The sequence below is a fragment of the Lolium rigidum genome, chromosome 7 (assembly GCF_022539505.1).
Source record: "Lolium rigidum isolate FL_2022 chromosome 7, APGP_CSIRO_Lrig_0.1, whole genome shotgun sequence".
NCBI lineage: Eukaryota > Viridiplantae > Streptophyta > Magnoliopsida > Poales > Poaceae > Lolium > Lolium rigidum.
In genome coordinates, this window is record NC_061514.1 from 238,098,054 (window position 1) to 238,120,010 (window position 21,957).

Below are 21,957 nucleotides of genomic sequence, written 5' to 3' on the forward strand. Positions count from 1 at the left end.
GGTTTCTGCCCCAATAGTTTTCTAGGGTTCTTGAGCATATTTTTGACCACCATTGTTGAACCTCTTGAGGTTGCTTCCTCTCCCTTCCCTCTTATGATTCTTGCATATTCTTGGGGGATTTGAAAGAAGAGATCTAGATCTACAACCTCATCCAATCCATTCCTCCTCTAAGTGAGGGAAACTCTTGGGATCTAAATCTTGGAGTCATTTGTTGATTTCCTCCATTGTTCTTCCTCTCTAATCTCATCTTAGCATTTATTGCTTGGGTGAGATTTGAGTGTGAAGGATTTGAACACCTTTGGTGTTCTTGCTTTACATCATTGCATAGTGTTGAGCTCTCCACCACGATTAGTTCGAGTGAGAGACCATGAGATTGTTACTCTTGGAGGGTCACCTCCTAGTTGGCTTGGGTGGTGTCCCGGTGACCTCCTTCGTGGAAGGTTGTGAAGGGGCTCAGGATTCTCCTTCGTGGAGCTTGCCATCTCTAGAGTGGAGGAAACGCTAACCATAAGGAAAGGGTCATTATCCTTCGTGGGTTTGGCTCAGAGAAGAAGGTGAGCCTTCTTGGCGTTGGGGAATCCTTCGTGGGTCCCCACCTCTCCAAACGTGACGTACCTTCTTGCAAAGGAAGGGAACACAGGAATACATCTTCGTCTCTGCGTGCCTTGGTTATTTCTATACTCGAGCTTACTTTCCTTTGTGATAGCCATCGAGCTTGAAGTACTTATTATATCTTGCTATCACTTGTTGTTCATATATATATTGTGCCTATCTTGCTTAGCTCTAGTTGTTTTTGTTGCACTTAGTTGAGCCTAGCTTATTTAGGGTTTGTGCTTGTAAACTAAACGTTAGTTTAATTCCGCATTCTTACAAGCCAAATCCGTAAGAGTTTTTAAATGCCTATTCATCTCCCTCTAGGCGACATCTCGTCATTTCAATACCTCATAACTGCTATGAGGGTGCATCTAGTATGGCCCTTGAAGCCGAGTTGTTCTCGCGGGAGGAGGCAATACACCGTAGTTGCCTACGGCCGTGCGATACTGTGGGTCTTCCGACATGGTTCTGGGGACACACTCAAGGGTGGAGGTGTGCTGCCAGAGTGCCGGGAAGGGGTAAGCCCACATGGAAGGACCCAAACTAGGGGATGTAGGCGAAAGGTTATGTTCGGGAGTTTGTCGTGGCATAGGTGATATGCAGGGAGGATACCCACACGATAGATTCCCGGATAGTTGTGGGAAAAGTGTACAACCTCTGCATAGGTGTGTCCGCGGCTATGGACGTGGGAATGGTAGCTTCTTGGCATTAAAGAAAGTTTTGATTTATAAAAGTGTTTTCCAAAGGATTTGGAAACGAATACCAGTGGGACCGATGAGTGTACCTAGGAGGTACGGAGGAATACCAGTGGGACTGGTAGAAATGTACCTGTGAGGTACGGTGGAAAATTGGAAAAATTGTTTTGGTCATACTGAGATGGTCGAAAAGGAAAATGAGTCATCCTTACCTATTAGTCTTCAAAGAAACTTGTTTTCAAATGTTTTGCCACAAAGATATAGAGATGTCAAATTCTCGAGAGAAATTATCTCTCACTCCTTGTAACCCTAGAATAGTGCCTATTCCTTGCTACTGCCAAATTGCATATCCTTTACTTCTCTCTAAGGTGGTTTACGAGTACAATTCATAATGTACTCATGGCTTTGTCTCTGGCTATTTACTTGGCTAGATTTGGTGGAGCCCGACAGATAAAGAGGGAGTCGATGACGTCTATGCGAGCTAGGAACGTCTTTCCAGTCAGTTACCTGTAGGGTTATGGCATGACTTGGACCATGCGAACACTTTCGTCTGAAGTAATTCCGTTGTGTGGTTGTTGATCTCCTGCCATTGCGGCTCTTATGTAAGTATTGATCATCTGACCTGTTATAACCTTTTTATTCGATACTGTAATGGATGATGTATTTGATACTAGTTCGGTTATGCCTTCACGACACACTGATCATAGGATCGTGCATGAGTATGCATAACGGGTGTTTCAGACAGCTAATCCGAGGCCCCACAAAGTGGACAAACTATCCAGACAAATTGTGTAATTGGAGAATCTATAACCCCATAAAGTTTTATTATTTTAATCATTGGCTAACTATGGGAGTGCTTCAGATAAACAATAAATAGATCTATTTTGTATCAAATATAAACCGGCATGATCAATTCAGATAAACTAGATACCGAACATATCAACTGCCATATTATTTCAAAGTTTTAACCATGAGCCCACTATAAGAAGAGGATAAATAAACAAATAAACCATTTTGTGCTAAAAATAATAGATGTTGTTAGCCAAAAGTAATAATAAATATTACCTATGATGCCCACTGAAGGTGAATTTCCTACTACTAAAGGTGATATTGGATTAATCAAGAGTGAACCCAGAAAGTTACAAAAAACAAATATGCTCATTATATCTCACAACAAGCATGTCAGAATGTCGCAAGGTTTATTTGTTTTAATCATCACTACCCTCGATAAAGCAAGGACTAATAACCAATTGAATCTTCATCTGAATCATATTCACCAAGCAAAAAAAGTATTATCATGTATGGATGAAATCCAAAAGACGTGACAGTCTGAGCAAATGCATAAGCAATCAAATATTGTGTGACTAGAATGAAGTGACAGATCATTTAAATCAAGAATTACGAGTTGATGAGTCGAGCCGAGTCATCCAGGTACCGACTCATAGACTAGTCATGGCTAGTCTAGAGACTATTGCATGTACTTTAGTAGTGGCTAGTAAAAAATACTATCACATATGAAACCAAATGAGAGACGTAATAACTAAAACTAACATAATTTCAGCAAGTTGCATAAATAAATAATAATTATAGAGCCTAGAACATCATGGCATAGGCCTCAAATTATCTCCTTTAGATAGGGTTCCTAATATTGGCTCCCGAGCACCTCACTTAACCAGGAAAATTTTGAGTCGGCTGTCAGGAACCAGGACTAGTCCACAACTACTCGGTTGGCTCGTCGACTCATGGAACTAGTCGAAACGACCATCTGAGTCGGCAATGAAATAACGACTTGTACACTAGTGGCTCGACTAGTCGCTCGACTCATAATTCATGATTTAAGTTAAGCATTACATGATATTGGTTTAGTCATAATCCAACTAAAAAAAATAGATAAGCAATAGAACCATTTTGAGAAGCTAGCAGGAAAATGAATGAAGATGTGTGTCATATAAATAGCAGGATTATTTCAAACAGTTATCCCATATGTAGCACATAAACAAGTTCCAACATGATGAACGTAGCAACACAAAAAGTGGCAGGTACCCACAGGATTTTAGGGGCGATACACTTGGAAATTTAATTCGGCTCTTGGGTGCATATGCTCCCTCCACCAAAAAACATATTTTTAATTGTCAAAAACTTCTAACAAATTTTTTTGCATATACATCTCGACAATCTATGTCCGTTGGTGCAGTTTCGCGGAAAACCTTTATTTTTGCCGGTGTAAAAAAGACAAAATAAGTCTCACAAAAAGCCTTATTTTTAGCACTAATTTTTTTCCTTTTTTTACACAGCCCAAACGACAAGTTAATTTGTCATGGAAAGACTTTGTGCGCACTTAGCATGTGAAGATGTACATGTGAATTTTTCGTATGGAATTTTTTGACATTCCAAAATAAATCAAAGTTGCAGTTCAAACTAAAGGGAGCATACGCACACAGGAGCCAAAACATCACTCCCCGATGCACTCCACGATTTCCTAGGTTCCATGTGAAGGTGTTACAATGGTTTAACATGTCACATGTGAACTAGAAATGCAAGCAAACATGTACATTTCCTATAAAAAAAATCGATGAATTACATTGCATGAATTGATGTTAAATTCGAATTGAAATAGGGCTCATATTAATACACATAGGAGAAACATAAGAGAAAATAATACAAAGGGTGCATTTTAAGGATTTAAAATAGCAAAGGGTTCCAAAAACCTCTAAAATGGCTAGCAGTTGCTAAGACCTTTGCACACATTTCACCCTGCATCTATAGTGTGTTGACGGTTTAAGTTATGTACGGAGAACTTCTTAAACTACTGGATACATCTGAAACTAGTTGGGTTCGATTCTCAACAGTGCGGATAGTAATTCTACTTGCTCGAGTCGAACCCTGGTGAGTTGGCTGGCATTGGCACTTCCACATACTCTAGTATACCCACACATATAGAGCAAGCAAGAACATAGTAACTGATAGCGTGCAACCTTCAAACTTGCGGGGCTGTACAGAACTCCAAATATTTATAATTGCAAACCGTACAAACTGAATTAAGAACAATTTTGTAAATGAGCGTCCTCTTTCAGAACACGGAAAATATAATTTCACGAATATGTATAGTCTATTTGGCGGCTTCTTTGGCTGTAGAACTGGTCAATCATTTTGATCCCTTCTCAAGTACGGCAAGTCCTTATAGCAGGCGTATATTGGGAGATCGAGAGCTTTCTCTGCTATTCTTCCATCTTCGCGAATCCTCTCTATCAAACTTTCAACCGAACTGAAGTTGGCCTGGAAAAATGGATTTTCACAAATAGGTGAGAAGAGTGGCGCGAGCATTAAAAGGGTGCTGCATTTGTTTTTGCTGGCATGGCCATAGCTTCACCTCAGGTCTTATGTAGCCAATTATAGCAAGGCTGAGCTCCTCTCCATAGAAATCCTCGCTGAAATCATGAAGTATCCATGGCTCCTGCAACTCACAACTTTAGAATGTGCGACGAATCTAAATGTGGAAGGAAGTATTGACGAGACCACTCACAATAGTTTTCTCTGAGTTATGAAAATATGGGTTCCAACCAATGCTCATGACCATCTTGTAGATACCTTGTTTACGCAGTCCAGCCCAACCAAAGTATACCCCAGAAGTATGCTCCGAGAGTATGTCTGAGAACTTGTCTGCAGGTAAGTTGGCTGCAAAGAAGATGTAAACAACACAGGGTACACTTATATCAACATAAATAGTTAAAAGTGACCTCATAGTGTGAACACTTGCACACCAACTTAGCATGATAAAGATTACAAAACTAAAGAGAAACACTAATCTTAGGAAAGACATCAACTGTAACCAATAGCCGCTGTTTATGAATTTAGATCATGTCTAACGTGCACTGGTTAGGTGGACATGCATGCAAGAAAATTTTCCACACATCTATCAAGGACGCAGTATGAAGTGCCCGAACAGCATTGACATCTTAAGTACAACCCTAGCTAGTTTTTTTGATCGTGCAACTCCCGTGTGAGATGTAATGTCCTAAAACAGGTAACTGAACGTAGACGAGATAGGTAAGCTATGGTCTGGAAATTTAGGCGCCAGAAAACATACATGGAGAACATGCATGTTGTGATAAGAAAATTTATGTGAAGCAGACACAGTATCTAACACCACACAATAGTAATTGTTTAATTTGGTATGTTTTCTATACCTAGATAGAATGTTTCCCCATACCTGTTGGTATCCCTAGTACTCTAGAACCACGGCCATATCCTTTTATCACAGGTCCGCTGATAAACCATGGCTCTATTGGCAAGGTGTCCTCAATCCCTGCAGAATATTCAAGCAAGCAATAGTTCAAGCCGTCTAGAAAATACTATATCTGAACAAATGAAATTATTTGACCCTAAAGGATAACATTCTTGAGTCATACAATCAACAAACGGTGTCAAGCCCCATTTTTCAAGCCGTAAGTCAAGGAGGGAATTGATCACTTCATCAGCAGCACCAAATTCAGCAGTGCTTTTGGGTATTGAAGGTACAGCTATCACATGCATGTCTGCAGCTTTACCAGCCAGGACACCTTGCCTAGCATAACAATTAATTACCACATATTAATTAAACCACAAACTTTTGGCCTAAGAAGGTAAAAGGAGAACCATGGGCAGACAGGATACAACAAAGGTTTCTGACGTAAAAGCAAGAGCTCCATCGTAATTCCATAGAAAATTACGAAGTATATGATATCATTATGTAGGCAGGCAGCTCTGATGTGAAATATCTATCACACATGTGGTCTAATATTAATCTAATGAGTGCATATGAGTGATCTTGAAATAATGAATATGGAGCTCATTCAGAAAAAAATGCATGAACTCCAAAGCCAATTACCTTCCACTGAAAATACATTAGTTAGGATAATTACACACTCGTGACCCCATCATCATAAAAAAAAACAGGAGTAGATGGCAAACACACTTACAAGGAATCCTCAATTACGATGCAATTTGATGGATCAGAGTTCATTCTCTTTGCAGCTTCCACAAATCTTGAATATCAAAATAGAAGTAAATTAGCCATAGCAAACAAAATGCACTTCATGTATACGCAAATATATCTCACATGTCTGGAGCTGGCTTCCCCCTTGTCACTTCATCACCACCAACAATTGCTACAAAAGATTCTTCCCATCCTATATACCATATGGACAAAATCACCATAAGAACACCATACTAGTACTCAAAAGCAGGATACAGGTCCACCTTTTATGTACACGGAAAGCATTACCCGGATGACAAGCGATCTTTGCTCTAATGTTTTCTCGTGGGGAGTTGGAAGCCAGAGCAACACATACACCCTTACTCCTTAAATGCTGTACTAATCTATTAGCTCCTGCAAGGGCTTTTATATTGCCCCACCTGCGGAATTTGATTCGCCATTTAGATTGGAAAACCTCAAGTAGTAAAATGAAAGCATTACTGAACAATAGTTTGCAGGAGTATAACAACTACTATATACCGCAGTATGAACAAAATGCAAAAAGACAATGGTCGAGGGCAAGGCTAGCAATGTTGGATGTAAATACTTATTAAATGGCACTTTTCTTCATTACCTTCCAAAACAACTAAACAATGCAAGAACGCTGACTACATGGCAGCATGCATTCTCATGTGATCTATCAATATTATCTCCTATTGTTTCCAAGAGAAGTTCAGCATGGAGCCACAGACCCTATATTTAAAGTCAGGCATGAATGCACGGACACTTGTAGAGAAATTTGCAGGCTTTGGTGCAAACAGAAATACATAGGGATGCCAGGAGAGCAGATATTATGTATAGGAAAATATCGGCAAGAAACATGTTGAAATATGTATGTATATTCTCGCAAAAAAAAAGTATGTATATGCACACACAGTTTCTTATAAGCATATAAACAGATGTTCTTAAGCAAATGTTCTTACAGTTTGTAAAGGGGGATAACACATGCATCTAAATTTCTAGCTGATATATCATCTTACAACCTTATGCAACAGAAAAGGAAGGGGTTTTGCTGATATTACTTCTCATTAAACATTGGAGTAATCATGTTGAGGAACTCTTCTGCTGAGTAAGGGAGTTCATATTCTTCCAAAACAGCAACTGCAGCTTCATAAGGTCCCTTTCGTAATAAACACTGAGCTTTCTTGCTATCCCATGTTTTCCCTTCCTTGACAAGAAATGATTTTAGCACCTGTTGTACAACATAATCTGTCATGGGTTATAAACAAGAGAGGTGAGATTGAGAATCTAGAAAGACCATTTATACAGATAAATGAACAACTCTGCATGTAATATATTCCAACTGATCTCCCATTACCTGTATTTAAGAGGGTACCATCCAAACCAAGAATAACATGAGAAAACTGTCGAGTTGACCTGGATTCTTCCATCTCCAAAACTGGGGCTTAATATAGCCAGAGAGCATTCATGTCCCAAGAGCTACCTGCCAAGGAATGTAAGTGGGGAGAAAATATACAGGGGAGCATGAGCTTGTTAATACATAGAATGGTCCACTTGTGCAGTAAAGCTACTTTACCGGCTGGCATCTACTGCACTACTATTTTTTAAAAAAAAAACTAAAGAATGAACCTATTCTTCAACAATGTTCAGTGAAACCATCCAATCTGACCTGAAGTTCATGACTGTCTGAGCTCTACTAATATAATTCAGTATCCCGCAAAACCAACAATACATATATTAGTATATTGTAACATAGCCGAAACCTTTGGATACAATTGCATAGAACTCTCTGAGCTAACTAAATAAGTCCTTACACCAATGCCGCATCCATGTAAATAACACGGCGAGGGATTTACAGCCGAGGGTAATGGGATGGGGACGAGATCGCTCCAGGATCCAACTCGGCGCAGCATTCAGACGCGATTCGAGTAGAGAAAGGGGAGGTCTGGCGTACCAGCAGGAGATGCGCGGCGGCAAGCTCGCGGTCGTCTTCGTGCCGAAGCTGGGGGTGACGCACTGAGGCCTCGGATCCCGCAAAGCGGCGGCGCGGGCACGCGATGAGCTCGCCCGTCAGCGGAGTAGGTGAACGGCGCCGGCCGCTGCGATGGGAGGGGTGTGGTGTGGTCACTGGATCGGCCGTTGCCCTTGCTCTACCACGCTCCACGTTTTTTCTTCTTCTTTTCGAGTGGTAGTGTGGTATACTTGTCTTCGAAAATGTAACTTTGACTACATAAAGTTTATATACCTACTCACGAACTTTGACTAAAAAATAAGCAACATGATCTTAATTATATTTTGTAAATAAATAATATAGTTGAATTCTGTTAAACTTCATGCACTAGCCACTTTAACCAAAAGTTCGAACTGATGAAAAAGACTAGTCAATCTACTTGTACACGTCAACACCCCCTCTCACGTGTGACGGGAAGACGAGAAGACAAGTCAACACGTGTAGAGAGGCAGCGGGAGGTGTCGTTGCCTATTCGACGGTACTCCAGAGGAGGGATCCTCGTGAAGGGAAGAAGAAGTAGGGGCCATTGGGCGGAGAGTCCTCGGGACGGTAGTACGCGATTTACCCAGCTTCGGATCACCTGCACGATGGCAAGGCCTACTGCTGCTTGTCTGGAATTATCTGGGCGCTTTCGCGTTGTTACAATGAGTTGTGGTTGTCTCGCTTCTAGCTCGAGATCTGCTTCTAGAGCTCCTAGGATCCGGCTTATATAGGCGCCCGGATCTAGGGTTTCTACGGAGAGTCCTACCCGAAATACAAGTTGCCTAACTACGGAATATTACATTGCCGTGAACGTCAAGGATCCACCTATTCCTAACTTGTCGTCATGGATCCGGCTTCCTTCATGGGCCTTCACGGATCTGACTCCTGGCATAGGCCTCTTCGGATCCGGGTACCTCTGTAGGTCGGTTCTGATCCGGGTACCTCTGTAGGTCGGTTCTGTAATATCCCAGGTTTAGAGGCAATAAAATGAGAGAACACCAAAGTGTGCATTGCATTCATGCATAGAAAATCCGGGGAATTTTCGCGCTTTCAAATAAAACTTACCACGATGAATCGAAGTTTCACTTGACTTGCTTGAACCGAAATAGATCATCAAGTCAAGCGCTATAAACTTCACTGTGATCTTTGCTAAAACCTTGTTTTGGGTAGAGATGATTTGATCTATGGACTAGATCAAATGAAATTAGTTTTACAACAAACAACACCTTAAGTGAGGATTAAATACCAGATCCTATAAAGAATCATAACATGGTATTCCTTACAATAACACATTCTTTAAGAATCAAACCCCAACTTAATAACATTTAAAAGTTAGCAACTACCTTTGTGTGTAATTTAATTCACTTATAAATAAGGTAAACCACAGGGTCTAAAGTGCATAAAAGCCACACATTTTAATTTAAATCATAACTTATTAAATACATGGAATATCATAAAACTAAATCCATTTACATTACGAATTATAGTTCAAACTATCTGAATAAAACTAACTATGAGTATTTTGAAACTCATATGATCATGCCTTGGTGAATTCAAACACCAACTATCCAAACTTGAGAAATAACCCTCAACCTTAACCTTTTTACCAATATTATAATGTAAATCCAATCAAAGATGGTATGATGACTCATCCACAACAATAAAATCATCCACAAGATATTTAGTAGCAAATGCCACTTGGCTATCCAAAAATAAATCATATGAGAGGATAATGATCTTGCCACATAGGATGAAAATATCTACATGACTTGCATCCCAAGCTTTGCCACCTCATGCTCAAAGGATTGCTATGGATGAGGGCATAACAACCAAGCACCTTACTCATCAAACCAACACAAGAGTCACCACCTATGTGTCATGATACTAGAGCTTGCCCAAGCCTATAAATAGAGCCACACTCTTCATCCATTTGCTCATCAAGTACCATGATACATGGGAACAAACACATAGAGCCACTCCATGTGAATTAGCTAGGATCAAGATGAAGAAGCTAGGAGGTGGAGGCATACCACAAGACGCAGGTTTATTCAGATTTCCTGAAGAACAAGCTACAGAAGATACCAAGGTAGAATTCCTAGGCAAACCATCTATTTAGAGGATCATATCATCATCTCTTGAGTAGGAGCTTAGGCTATTCCAAGACATTGAGAAGTGAGAGAAATATTAAAGAAGGATTAGTGAGGAATTAGTGGATCTTGTCTAATGCATGATCATATCTTGTAGATCTAGATGATAAGTTAAACCATATGATTACTAGATCTCATCTATCACATAAAATAATAAGTATATCACTAGTAGTTAACCCCAAACCAATCCTCATGCCTTATATGGAGGAGTAATGGCATTAAACCTAAACCTTGTTTATCCAAACATTAGAGACAAACCTAGCATTGCCTTTATGCATGAGTCCAAATTAAGTGAGGAGTAACCCTAGCCAATTTAGCATAACCCTAGCTTATGCCTATATCCAAAGACTAATTGCGTATCATATGGGTGATCACCACTGAAACCCTAGATCACCTTTGCATTTCAATCCAAGTATCACTTTGGATTATAAGTAGAACCCTGCCATGCCTCATGCCTATTTATATTTCAACTAGTGAAGCATTACTAAAACCCTAAACCTTTTCACATAGGATCCAATCCACATAAAATCATGAACCAACCCCATTCTCAATACCATATAATTTAAACTTCAACCATAACTATGTTATATGTGAACAATCCATATTGTTAAACCCAATGATGTGTCTCCATGAACTTGTACAAATTTTTAAATCATTTAAAACAGAATTGGTTCCTAAATTAAGAAGAGAATTGAGGTAAATACTTAAACCCATTTCTACTTTACTCAAATCTCACAAAGTATAATCTAATAAAAATTGCAATACTTGTTTAAACAATAACATTATGCAGTGACCATGATTATCAAATTGTATTGATATTCAAATAATTTAGAACCTGCAAAATAAAACAGAAATCAATTGAAAGTCAAATAACAAATTCAAAACAGAAATTTAAAAGAGAAAAGAGAGGGAAAAGCTTACCTGGCCGTGCAACCGCAGCAGCCCATTACCACCACGTCGCAGCCCAGATCCGCACCAGCCGAAGCAGGCTAACGCAGCCCAGACGCGGCCCAGCCCAAAGCCACTTACCGATTCAATTGCTTTAAAAATCGTGCAATGGAGGGACTTCGTCATCGTCTTCTTCTCCGGCGTCGACAGCGCGGCATCGCCAGTAGACACCGCCCTCGTCGGCGATAAGCACGCCCCGGACGCCGCAGAAGCTTCCAGAACCACTCCCTATACATCTCGCGTCCGAGCATATCCAGAAGCAAAAGATCTTCGCCCATATGAACTCTCCAGGCACCGCCACCTCCTGACCATTGTCGTCGTCGTGTCGAGGCCTCAGAGCTCCCCTCGGCCTATAAATAGGGGGGAAAGCACCGCCGAGCACCCCTTGATCTCATCCAACCATCCATTTCCCCTCAGCATCTCTCTAGCCCTCGATTTCTTCCTCGACTGCTTTCCGGCGTCGAGCACGAAGCCGACGATTGAGGCCACCTCGGAGCTTGCCGTGAGGTCTAGGAGGAGCGCCTGTCGCCGTAGAGCATGTGGGAGGAAGGAATCATTCTGGATCTTCCTCAAGCCGTCGAATTTCATCGATCCCTTCCGCAGTACCTCGCCGGTAATGGCGAATTCCTCACCATCTCCGTCAACAATCGCCGGAGTCGACCACACCATCATCACCAGGGTGAGCTTGCGCATCTCTGGACCCCTCTATTGCTTCCTGGCATCAATCGTAGCCGTGGTTCGTGTGCTCGCCGGAGTAAACCACCGCGGGACTTGGTCGCCGGCGTAGCTCCGGTGATCCCCTTGCCAAACCAACACCACCATTCGCTTTGTCTCGTTGTACTTGTTCGATAGAGCCTAGCCGCGCATCCCGGGAGGCCTTAAATCGGCGGCGCCACCATCTGCTGACCGCCGGCGTTTAACCGCCGGGGAGGTCAAAGGTCCTGGTCAACTTTGACCGGTCTTTGCTTGCGTGGCAGCTAGCATGGACATGTACCCCACTAGTCAGTGTCTGTGACTAGAAGTGAACCGGTACGTTTAGTATTTTTGCTTAATTTCAAATTCCAGAAAAATGCTGAAACTTTGCAAAATCATAGAAAATTCATATTAACTCATAAAATTATGAATAATATATCAAAATTCTCACAAAAATAAACTCTATTCAAATAAAATATAAAACAAAAATGTGTGTCAAAACCAAAAGTCACTTATTTTTAACCTTATTAATTATGCCATTTCAATTATTTAAAATACAATTTGAATTCAATAATTAGTGAAGTTCCAAAATTAAATTTTATCTATTCAGTAACTAAGTAAATGTTAAGATTAATTTTATTTATCATAATTGCATCCACTTAAAATATTAGTGATAATTCATAAACCCTAATTTGAAAATTGTTATTTTCTATTTTCTTAAATAATTACAAATTCTTGTGAACATGAATAAAATGTCAAACCATTAGTAATGTTGTTTCAAAGTAAATAGTAACCACACCTATCTTGTCAATTATCATTTGTAGAGTTGTACCATAATTTAGAAACCCTAGTTTCAAATTGAGTAAGACCTGGATCCCATTATTTCATGTGATCATTCCACCTTAGAACCAACTCTAAAACCCTAGATATGTGTCACATATGATCATGGGAGATTTACTTGACATATAGAACCCTAATTAGCAACAATTGAATACATGCTTAGGATCCACTAGCATAAAACCAAGTCACATGAGATTATCATTTCATGTTCCTATTCTTAATTAAAACCTATATGATCCACTAATGTCACCTAGGTATAAACCCTAACTTGTTAATTGAATTAGTACCATTGACCACTATCCTATATACCACACCATTAGGATCAACCTCAACCATCATAATTTAGTAGAACCATAAGGATAAACCCTAGTACCAACCTTGTGTAGCAATTCACATCACATGCTCCTATTCAACTAAACCCTACTTAGGAATGATAATCCACTTAATTTAGAAACCATTAGAGATTACTTAGTAAAGCAATTGTGAATTTATAGTAAACCCTAACTCATAGCAACACCTTGACCATCATTCTTTGATATGCTAACCATAATCAACCATAGTAATAAACCTGCTAATACTTGTTACATATAGACCAATTCTATTTAAGAACCCAACTAGTTCCTATTAGAGAACTAAATGAATCCAATAGTAAACCCTAGAAAGCCATAGCTCCTATGTATAGTAGTTCATATTCTTATTTAACCTGTTCTTCAAAAGCTATTCTTTTGAAGTACAAATGTCAATCAAACCATAGAAGCCATAGTTCTTATTTGAAATACTTCTTATTTCTTAAACAACATGTTCTTCAAAAGTTATTCTTTTGAAATATAATATAAGTAATCATCAACCATGTCCTGTAGAACTTAAAATTGACAACTGTTGTTCACATATTATTCCACTACTATTCTTTATGTGTATGATTGTTATGATGTCTTATATCACTTGATTATGATGCTAATATAACCAAACCCTAATAAGAACCTTGTTTGAGAACCCTCCTAAAAGTGCAACACACCCTAAAGACATCTTTACAACTCATCCATCCTAAATCATCGAGATTAGGTTACGCTCGGGACGATTGCATCTCATATTATGCATTATAGCATCTTTGCCAGTTCTTTAAACATTGTCCTTACCGGACGATGATGGTATTTCAGAATTTGGAGTTATCACGTATCGAAGCTTTTGCCCGCATAATCTTGCAGTCAAGAAAGGCAAGTTCATCACTTGCTCATGTCATTTGATTATTTGTATCAAACTATATGCAAAGTACTATACTTATCACTCATGCATTGAAAAGCAAAGTATTATTTTACAATTATGAATATGACTATTTGGTATGTGTTGATATGGTGGAGGTTCCATTGCATGGGTACTACTCATCTAGGACTAAGTACCAATGCCGTCCAGTGATTCTAGCGCCGTACATATCGCGTTATCCATAAGATCTATAATGGCTCTGGGGAAGTCAGTCTGTATCTTTTCCTTACGCACGCCAACGGATCTGTAGAGCCGGTGGGGTGTTGGAGGCACCGCCGCAATAGGTTGGGATAGCCTTTTAAATCCCCATCCATTAGTGATGATAAGCTCTACGATCTATGATGGATTGTCCGGAGTACACCGTGAGTAAAGCCGTATTATCGGGAGAAGTCTACTGGGGGTGTACGGTTGGACAAAAGGGTGGGTTTGCAGTGGTCGCGGAGAAGGCGAGTGATTGGCTTGGATCTTATACTCGGGCCTCACACCAAAGGAAGTGTGGACGGGGACATACTCTCGGCCGGCAACATGGTTAAGATCTCTTGTGGGGTAAAGTAACGCACCTCTCGCAGAGGGTATCAAGAATTGTGATCTGTCACTCCCTGTTCCGGGAAGGAAGCTGCGAACGCGGCGAGAAAGGAACTCCACGAAGTTCTAGTCAACCTCGTGAAGACCGACGGGCATAGTTTTTCGAATAAAATAAACCTTTTGAAGAAATGATTACAAAAACTTGCATTGGCCTATGACTTTATGGTCTATGGCTGTAGCTAGTGCATAATACACCTATTTCCTAATATGAACTTGCCGAGTACGCTCGTACTCATTCTATCCCATTTGAACCCCTTCTTAGATGGAAGCACCGAAGGAGAAACTACCGTGGAACTCGAAGACAGGGGAGTCAACTGCAACAAGATGAAGAATCCAATCAATGAAGTCAACGGAGTAAACTTCTGCATCAGTTATTATGGAAACCTAGACTAGTAATAGAAGGGAACCTTTCCCTAATCCTAGCACCTAAGTAGCTAGATTTCTATAGCAAGCCAAGTAGTTCTTGAACTTGAGTTAGCAATAAGATAGACTACGAGTCGTTCTTCTGGAGCTTTATTTGAAGTTTTACCTCACTGTAAAGTAGGAGGTTGTGTTGATCTTATGTAAACAGTTCGTGTGTACTTCTATAGACATACCTTGGACTCGCATATGTTTCTGTTGTACCACTCGAGAGATGTAATATGAGTGGAACGGTGTTTCACTTGTGTTATGTCAACGACTTGTGTACTACACCATGCGGTGGTATGCTGGGTCACCACAGATGGTATCGGAGCAAATGCTTTGACCCTAGGATTAAAACCCTTTAAAGGAGACCTATAGGTTTGGTAGTGTCTATAGGAAGTATCTTAGTTAAGCCAACTATGCTTGAACCAACTATTCTTTTGACTTGAGATGGGTATTCACTTGAGAATAATCCTGACACACTTGAGTCAATCTTTCTTATCTATCTTTCTTTAGTAAAGTGAATTAGTTATCTTGCTTCATTCCAAAATAAATAGTACACCATTGAAGCTTAAGATAATGGGTGGTAGTAGACCACAGTTGGTATACAACACATGGTAGTCCAAAGAGAGGATACAACCATAAGGAAGATATCCTATTGGAAGATGTATACCAAGACATATTATGGTTAGGTAAGAGTCATTTAAAATGTCAAATGATTGATGTTAAGTAAGGGAGATAAGTTATATAAGGTAGTATATGTCTACGATGAGACAATCATAGGAGGTAAGGAAGAGTGATAGGAGTTATACAAGTTTACTTTTCATGGTAAAGTTGGTAATCATATATGATTCACTTGAGAATCATGATGTGAGGGAGAAGAACATCATAAGTACGATAACAAAAGGATGATAAGGAGTAGGATTTAAGGAATAATTCGAAAGCTTAGGCCTTAAAATCCTAATAATTGTACCAAGTATGTTAGAATCATAGTCCTTAATTTAAAGAAGGCTTATTTAGAGCATATCACATAGAGAAATTCGGGAGTTATAGGTGGTATATTCTAAACAATCATGTGTTTAGAGTAGACATGTTAGAACTAATTGTATTATAGGAAGTAGTCCTCAATAGCACATATATATGGTATACTATTTTGTTAGTACTTCCAAAGAAAACTAGGTTAACTTCAACTGTCCTAGGCCATTTTGTTTCAAGTTTGTCTCATTGCAAATATGCAATTAAGATAAATGTTGAGACAAATAGTAGAAATTCACGTATTCGTGCTAAGTATCACGACCTAAACCTATGTAATGTGGTGTTATATACTACACATCTGATCCTGATGTTTAGAGATGTCTTACCCAACTTTTATATTCAGGCATAGAAGGATGTGTATTATAAACACAAAGCTGAATCTTCTTGGATTTTATTGGATTTTCATTGATTGACTAGATCCATACATGAAGTTTGACTTTGATATGCAAATGCATGTTGCAATATCAAGCTCCCACTTGATGTTATAGGTCTAGAGGGTAAAGGTATTCGTGTGAGGAAGTGACGAATCATGAAGATTTTGGAAGACAAGATGAAGGTTCACTGAAAGAAGGAAGTAAAATTGTGGGAAGCAACCACAATACTCTAAAGGAAGGACTAATCAAAACTCACTTTTATCCTTAACCAAGGAGTACTTCAACATGAAGTACCATGAAAGTGAGAAAAATAGGGAATATGGAGCAGTAGAAGTAGAGCCATATTCATTATGGAAGAAGGGAATGCAAGCGAAGTCACTTACAATACTATTTTCATAGTGTCAACAAGTGGTTTCTTGCAAAACAAACCCTGGAAGAAGGAAAATAGACAAGTGAAGTCGTAGCTGGTATGATAAGACCGCAGCTGATATAGGATAACCATGAAGAGAAAGAATGTTAAGTGAGGTATATCTTAACTAAAGCTATGTAAGTAGCCACAGCTGGTAGGTAGATATTGACAACCACAACATAGCCACAGCTGGTATCCAATAAGCTACATCTGGTACTAGGTAGTCTGCAGCTGGTACCAGATAGCCACAACCTGAACATTTCTTTACCTAAAAGAAAGGGGGATTCCGCAACTAGTATTTCACAGCTGGTATCTCGTAGCTGGTAAATTTTTTTTAATTGGAGGATTCATAATGGATACCCACAACTGAGTGGATACACCACAAAGAATTCTTCGTGAGACTCTAGAAAAGTACAAACTACAAGTTAGACCAAGACTAAACTTCTAACCTTGGAGTTTAATGATTAGAAGAAAGGAAGTTTGAAGATCATTAGTAAACTCCAAGGGGGAGAGGAAGGTTGAAGGAGAAGTATTAAAATATGATTTGGAGTATGATAGACGGAGAAAAAGGTCAGAACTGAGAGGAAGTCCGATCTTATTTTTATAAGGTTGTTGGGAAGTACCCATATAAAAGTACTCTCAGGAGATTGTCAGACCAGAAGCCGAGGTTCATATCTCGAAGAAGTAAGGGTTAGACCTTAACTTAAGTGGGTAATTGTAATTACTCAAAACCAAGAGAACTCAAGTAAGTCTAAGATAATGACGTTGGATGAAGAAAATGCCGGAAGACAATCAAGGCGTAAGAAGGCTTAAAGAAGAAGGGTTTGACCATACTAAAACTAATAATTATTAGAAAGATTCCTTTCATAGAACCTAAAGAACCCAAAAGGAAGATAACTAGCTTAAAACTAGAAGCCATGATTGGATGGACTAAATGAGTCTAATCCATTCGTAGGACTAAACAACCAGGACCATGCCTATCGTAATACCTTACCAAGTACCATTACTTTCGTTATGGTAGTAAGGGAAAACAATACCCTACCTTAAATAAATCTTTTAAAATTAAGGTTTGAGTATCGCAGTTGGTAAATCGTAGTGCCATATTACACCGCAGCTGGATTACCGCAGCTGGTAGAACCAAGCTTTGAGTACCCAAATAGGTAGATGTCACCACAACCATTAGGAAAGTCCATTAACACAATAAGATGTCTTAATCCAAGAATTTTTGGATAGTAAGCCTATAAGCTTAGAGTGTTGGAAGAAATCATAGAATTGAAGAAAGTATCGGTGCCAGATATCAGAAGAATCCGGAAGGATCTGGACAAGGGATATATTTCACTATATCTAGTGTGATCACCATGGAGTTGAAGGATGGTGATCTGTTCAAGACATTTCAACATTCCGAAACATGAGAGCGTTTGAACTTCGGGACGAAGTTCGGTTTAAGGGGAGAAGATGTAATATCCCAGGTTTAGAGGCAATAAAATGAGAGAACACCAAAGTGTGCATTGCATTCATGCATAGAAAATCCGGGGAATTTTCGCGCTTTCAAATAAAACTTACCACGATGACTGAAGTTTCACTTGACTTGCTTGGAACTGAAGTAGATCATCAAGTCAAGCGCTATAAACTTCACTGTGATCTTTGCTAAAACCTTGTTTTGGGTAGAGATGATTTGATCTATGGACTAGATCAAATGAAATTAGTTTTACAACAAACAACACCTTAAGTGAGGATTAAATACCAGATCCTATAAAGAATCATAACATGGTATTCCTTACAATAACACATTCTTTAAGAATCAAACCCCAACTTAATAACACTTAAAAGTTAGCAACTACCTTTGTGTGTAATTTAATTCACTTATAAATAAGGTAAACCACATGGTCTAAAGTGCATAAAAGCCACACATTTTTATTTAAATCATAACTTATTAAATACATGGAATATCATAAAACTAAATCCATTTACATTACAAATTATAGTTCAAACTATTTGAATAAAACTAACTATGAGTATTTTGAAACTCATATGATCATGCCTTGGTGAATTCAAACACCAACTATCCAAACTTGAGAAATAACCCTCAACCTTAACCTTTTTACCAATATTATAATGTAAATCCAATCAAAGATGGTATGATGACTCATCCACAACAATAAAACCATCCACAAGATATTTAGTAGCAAATGCCACTTGGCTATCCAAAATAAATCATATGAGAGGATAATGATCTTGTCACATAGGATGAAAATATCTACATGACTTGCATCCCAAGCTTTGCCACCTCATGCTCAAAGGATTGCTATGGATGAGGGCATGACAACCAAGCACCTTACTCATCAAACCAACACAAGAGTCACCACCTATGTGTCATGATACTAGACCTTGCCCAAGCCTATAAATAGAGCCACACCCTTCATCCATTTGCTCATCAAGTACCATGATACATGGGAACAAACACATAGAGCCACTCCATGTGAATTAGCTAGGATCAAGATGAAGAAGCTAGGAGGTGGAGGCATACCACAAGACGCAGGTTTATTCAGATTTCCTGAAGAACAAGCTACAGAAGATACCAAGGTAGAATTCCTAGGCAAACCATCTATTTAGAGGATCATATCATCATCTCTTGAGTAGGAGCTTAGGCTATTCCAAGACATTGAGAAGTCAGAGAAATATTAAAGAAGGATTAGTGAGGAATTAGTGGATCTTGTCTAATGCATGATCATATCTTGTAGATCTAGATGATAAGTTAAACCATATGATTACTAGATCTCATCTATCACATAAAATAATAAGTATATCACTAGTAGTTAACCCCAAACCAATCCTCATGCCTTATATGGAGGAGTAATGGCATTAAACCTAAACCTTGTTTATCCAAACATTAGAGACAAACCTAGCATTGCCTTTATGCATGAGTCCAAATTAAGTGAGGAGTAACCCTAGCCAATTTAGCATAACCCTAGCTTATGCCTATATCCAAAGACTAATTGTGTATCATATGGGTGATCACCACTGAAACCCTAGATCACCTTTGCATTTCAATCCAAGTATCACTTTGGATTATAAGTAGAACCCTGCCATGCCTCATGCCTATTTATATTTCAACTAGTGAAGCATTACTAAAACCCTAAACCTTTTCACATAGGATCCAATCCACATAAAATCATGAACCAACCCCATTCTCAATACCATATAATTTAAACTTCAACCATAACTATGTTATATGTGAACAATCCATATTGTTAAACCCAATGATGTGTCTCCATGAACTTGTACAAATTTTTAAATCATTTAAAACAGAATTGGTTCCTAAATTAAGAAGAGAATTGAGGTAAATACTTAAACCCATTTCTACTTTACTCAAATCTCACAAAGTATAATCTAATAAAAATTGCAATACTTGTTTAAACAATAACCTTATGCAGTGACCATGATTATCAAATTGTATTGATATTCAAATAATTTAGAACCTGCAAAATAAAACAGAAATCAATTGAAAGTCAAATAACAAATTCAAAACAGAAATTTAAAAGAGAAAAGAGAGGGAAAAGCTTACCTGGCCGTGCAACCGCAGCAGCCCATTACCACCACGTCGCAGCCCAGATCCGCACCAGCCGAAGCAGGCTAACGCAGCCCAGACGCGGCCCAGCCCAAAGCCACTTACCGATTCAATTGCTTTAAAAATCGTGCAATGGAGGGACTTCGTCATCGTCTTCTTCTCCGGCGTCGACAGCGCGGCATCGCCAGTAGACACGCCCTCGTCGGCGATAAGCACGCCCCGGACGCCGCAGAAGCTTCCAGAACCACTCCCTATACATCTCGCGTCCGAGCATATCCAGAAGCAAAAGATCTTCGCCCATATGAACTCTCCAGGCACCGCCACCTCCTGACCATTGTCGTCGTCGTGTCGAGGCCTTAGAGCTCCCCTCGGCCTATAAATAGGGGGGAAAGCACCGCCGAGCACCCCTTGATCTCATCCAACCATCCATTTCCCCTCAGCATCTCTCTAGCCCTCGATTTCTTCCTCGGCCGCTTTACGGCGTCGAGCACGAAGCCGACGATTGAGGCCACCCCGGAGCTTGCCGTGAGGTCTAGGAGGAGCGCTCGTCGCCGTAGAGCATGTGGGAGGAAGGAATCATTCTGGATCTTCCTCAAGCCGTCGAATTTCATCGATCCCTTCCGCGGTACCTCGCCGGTAATGGCGAATTCCTCACCGTCTCCGTCAACAATCGCCGGAGTCGACCACACCATCATCACCAGGGTGAGCTTGCGCATCTCTGGACCCCTCTATTGCTTCCTGGCATCAATCGTAGCCGTAGTTCGTGTGCTCGCCGGAGTAAACCACCGCGGGACTTGGTCGTCTCGTTGTACTTGTTCGATAGAGCCTAGCCGCGCATCCCGGGAGGCCGTAAATCGGCGGCGCCACCATCTGCTGACCGCCGGCGTTTAACCGCCGGGGAGGTCAAAGGTCCTGGTCAACTTTGACCGGTCTTTGCTTGTGTGGCAGCTAGCATGGACATGTACCCCACTAGTCAGTGTCTGTGACTAGAAGTGAACCGGTACGTTTAGTATTTTTGCTTAATTTCAAATTCCAGAAAAATGCTGAAACTTTGCAAAATCATAGAAAATTCATATTAACTCATAAAATTATGAATAATATATCAAAATTCTCACAAAAATAAACTCTATTCAAATAAAATATAAAACAAAAATGTGTGTCAAAACCAAAAGTCACTTATTTTTAACCTTATTAATTATGCCATTTCAATTATTTAAAATACAATTTGAATTCAATAATTAGTGAAGTTCCAAAATTAAATTTTATCTATTCAGTAACTAAGTAAAATGTTAAGATTAATTTTATTTACCATAATTGCATCCACTTAACCCTAAACCACTTAAAATATTAGTGATAATTCATAAACCCTAATTTGAAAATTGTTATTTTCTATTTTCTTAAATAATTACAAATTCTTGTGAACATGAATAAAATGTCAA

General features: G+C 39.5%; 1 protein-coding gene across 2 annotated transcripts; it reads right to left on the reverse strand.

Moving 5' to 3' along the window:
* Positions 1–4,226: 4,226 nt before the first annotated feature.
* LOC124677198 (bifunctional riboflavin kinase/FMN phosphatase-like) lies at positions 4,227–8,341 on the reverse strand. Of its 2 annotated transcripts, XM_047213195.1 has the most exons (11): positions 8,219–8,341; positions 7,622–7,747; positions 7,326–7,512; positions 6,553–6,683; positions 6,388–6,457; positions 6,248–6,313; positions 5,699–5,853; positions 5,500–5,595; positions 4,813–4,964; positions 4,660–4,743; positions 4,227–4,565 (listed from the first exon to the last, which is right to left on the reverse strand). In XM_047213195.1, exons 2-11 carry the CDS (start codon positions 7,692–7,694, stop codon positions 4,431–4,433), a joined length of 1,149 nt encoding a protein of 382 aa, XP_047069151.1. In that variant the 5' UTR covers positions 7,695–7,747; positions 8,219–8,341; the 3' UTR covers positions 4,227–4,430. The 2 variants fall into 2 exon arrangements, with proteins under 2 accessions (XP_047069151.1, XP_047069152.1); XM_047213196.1 differs by lacking the exon at positions 8,219–8,341 and having other exon boundaries at positions 7,326–7,495; positions 7,622–8,206.
* Between the last annotated feature and the right edge of the window lie 13,616 nt (positions 8,342–21,957).

Bases quoted from the DNA above. Each gene is read 5' to 3' on its own strand.
- LOC124677198 (XM_047213195.1), bottom strand. From the start codon at position 7,694: ATGGAAGAATCCAGGTCAACTCGACAGTTTTCTCATGTTATTCTTGGT. The intron at 5,596-5,698 runs GTATGACTCAAG...AATATTCTGCAG, and splicing joins CTTGACACCGTTTGTTGATT to GGATTGAGGACACCTTGCCA. The intron at 4,566-4,659 runs GTGAAGCTATGG...CCATTTTTCCAG, and splicing joins TTGGCTACATAAGACCTGAG to GCCAACTTCAGTTCGGTTGA.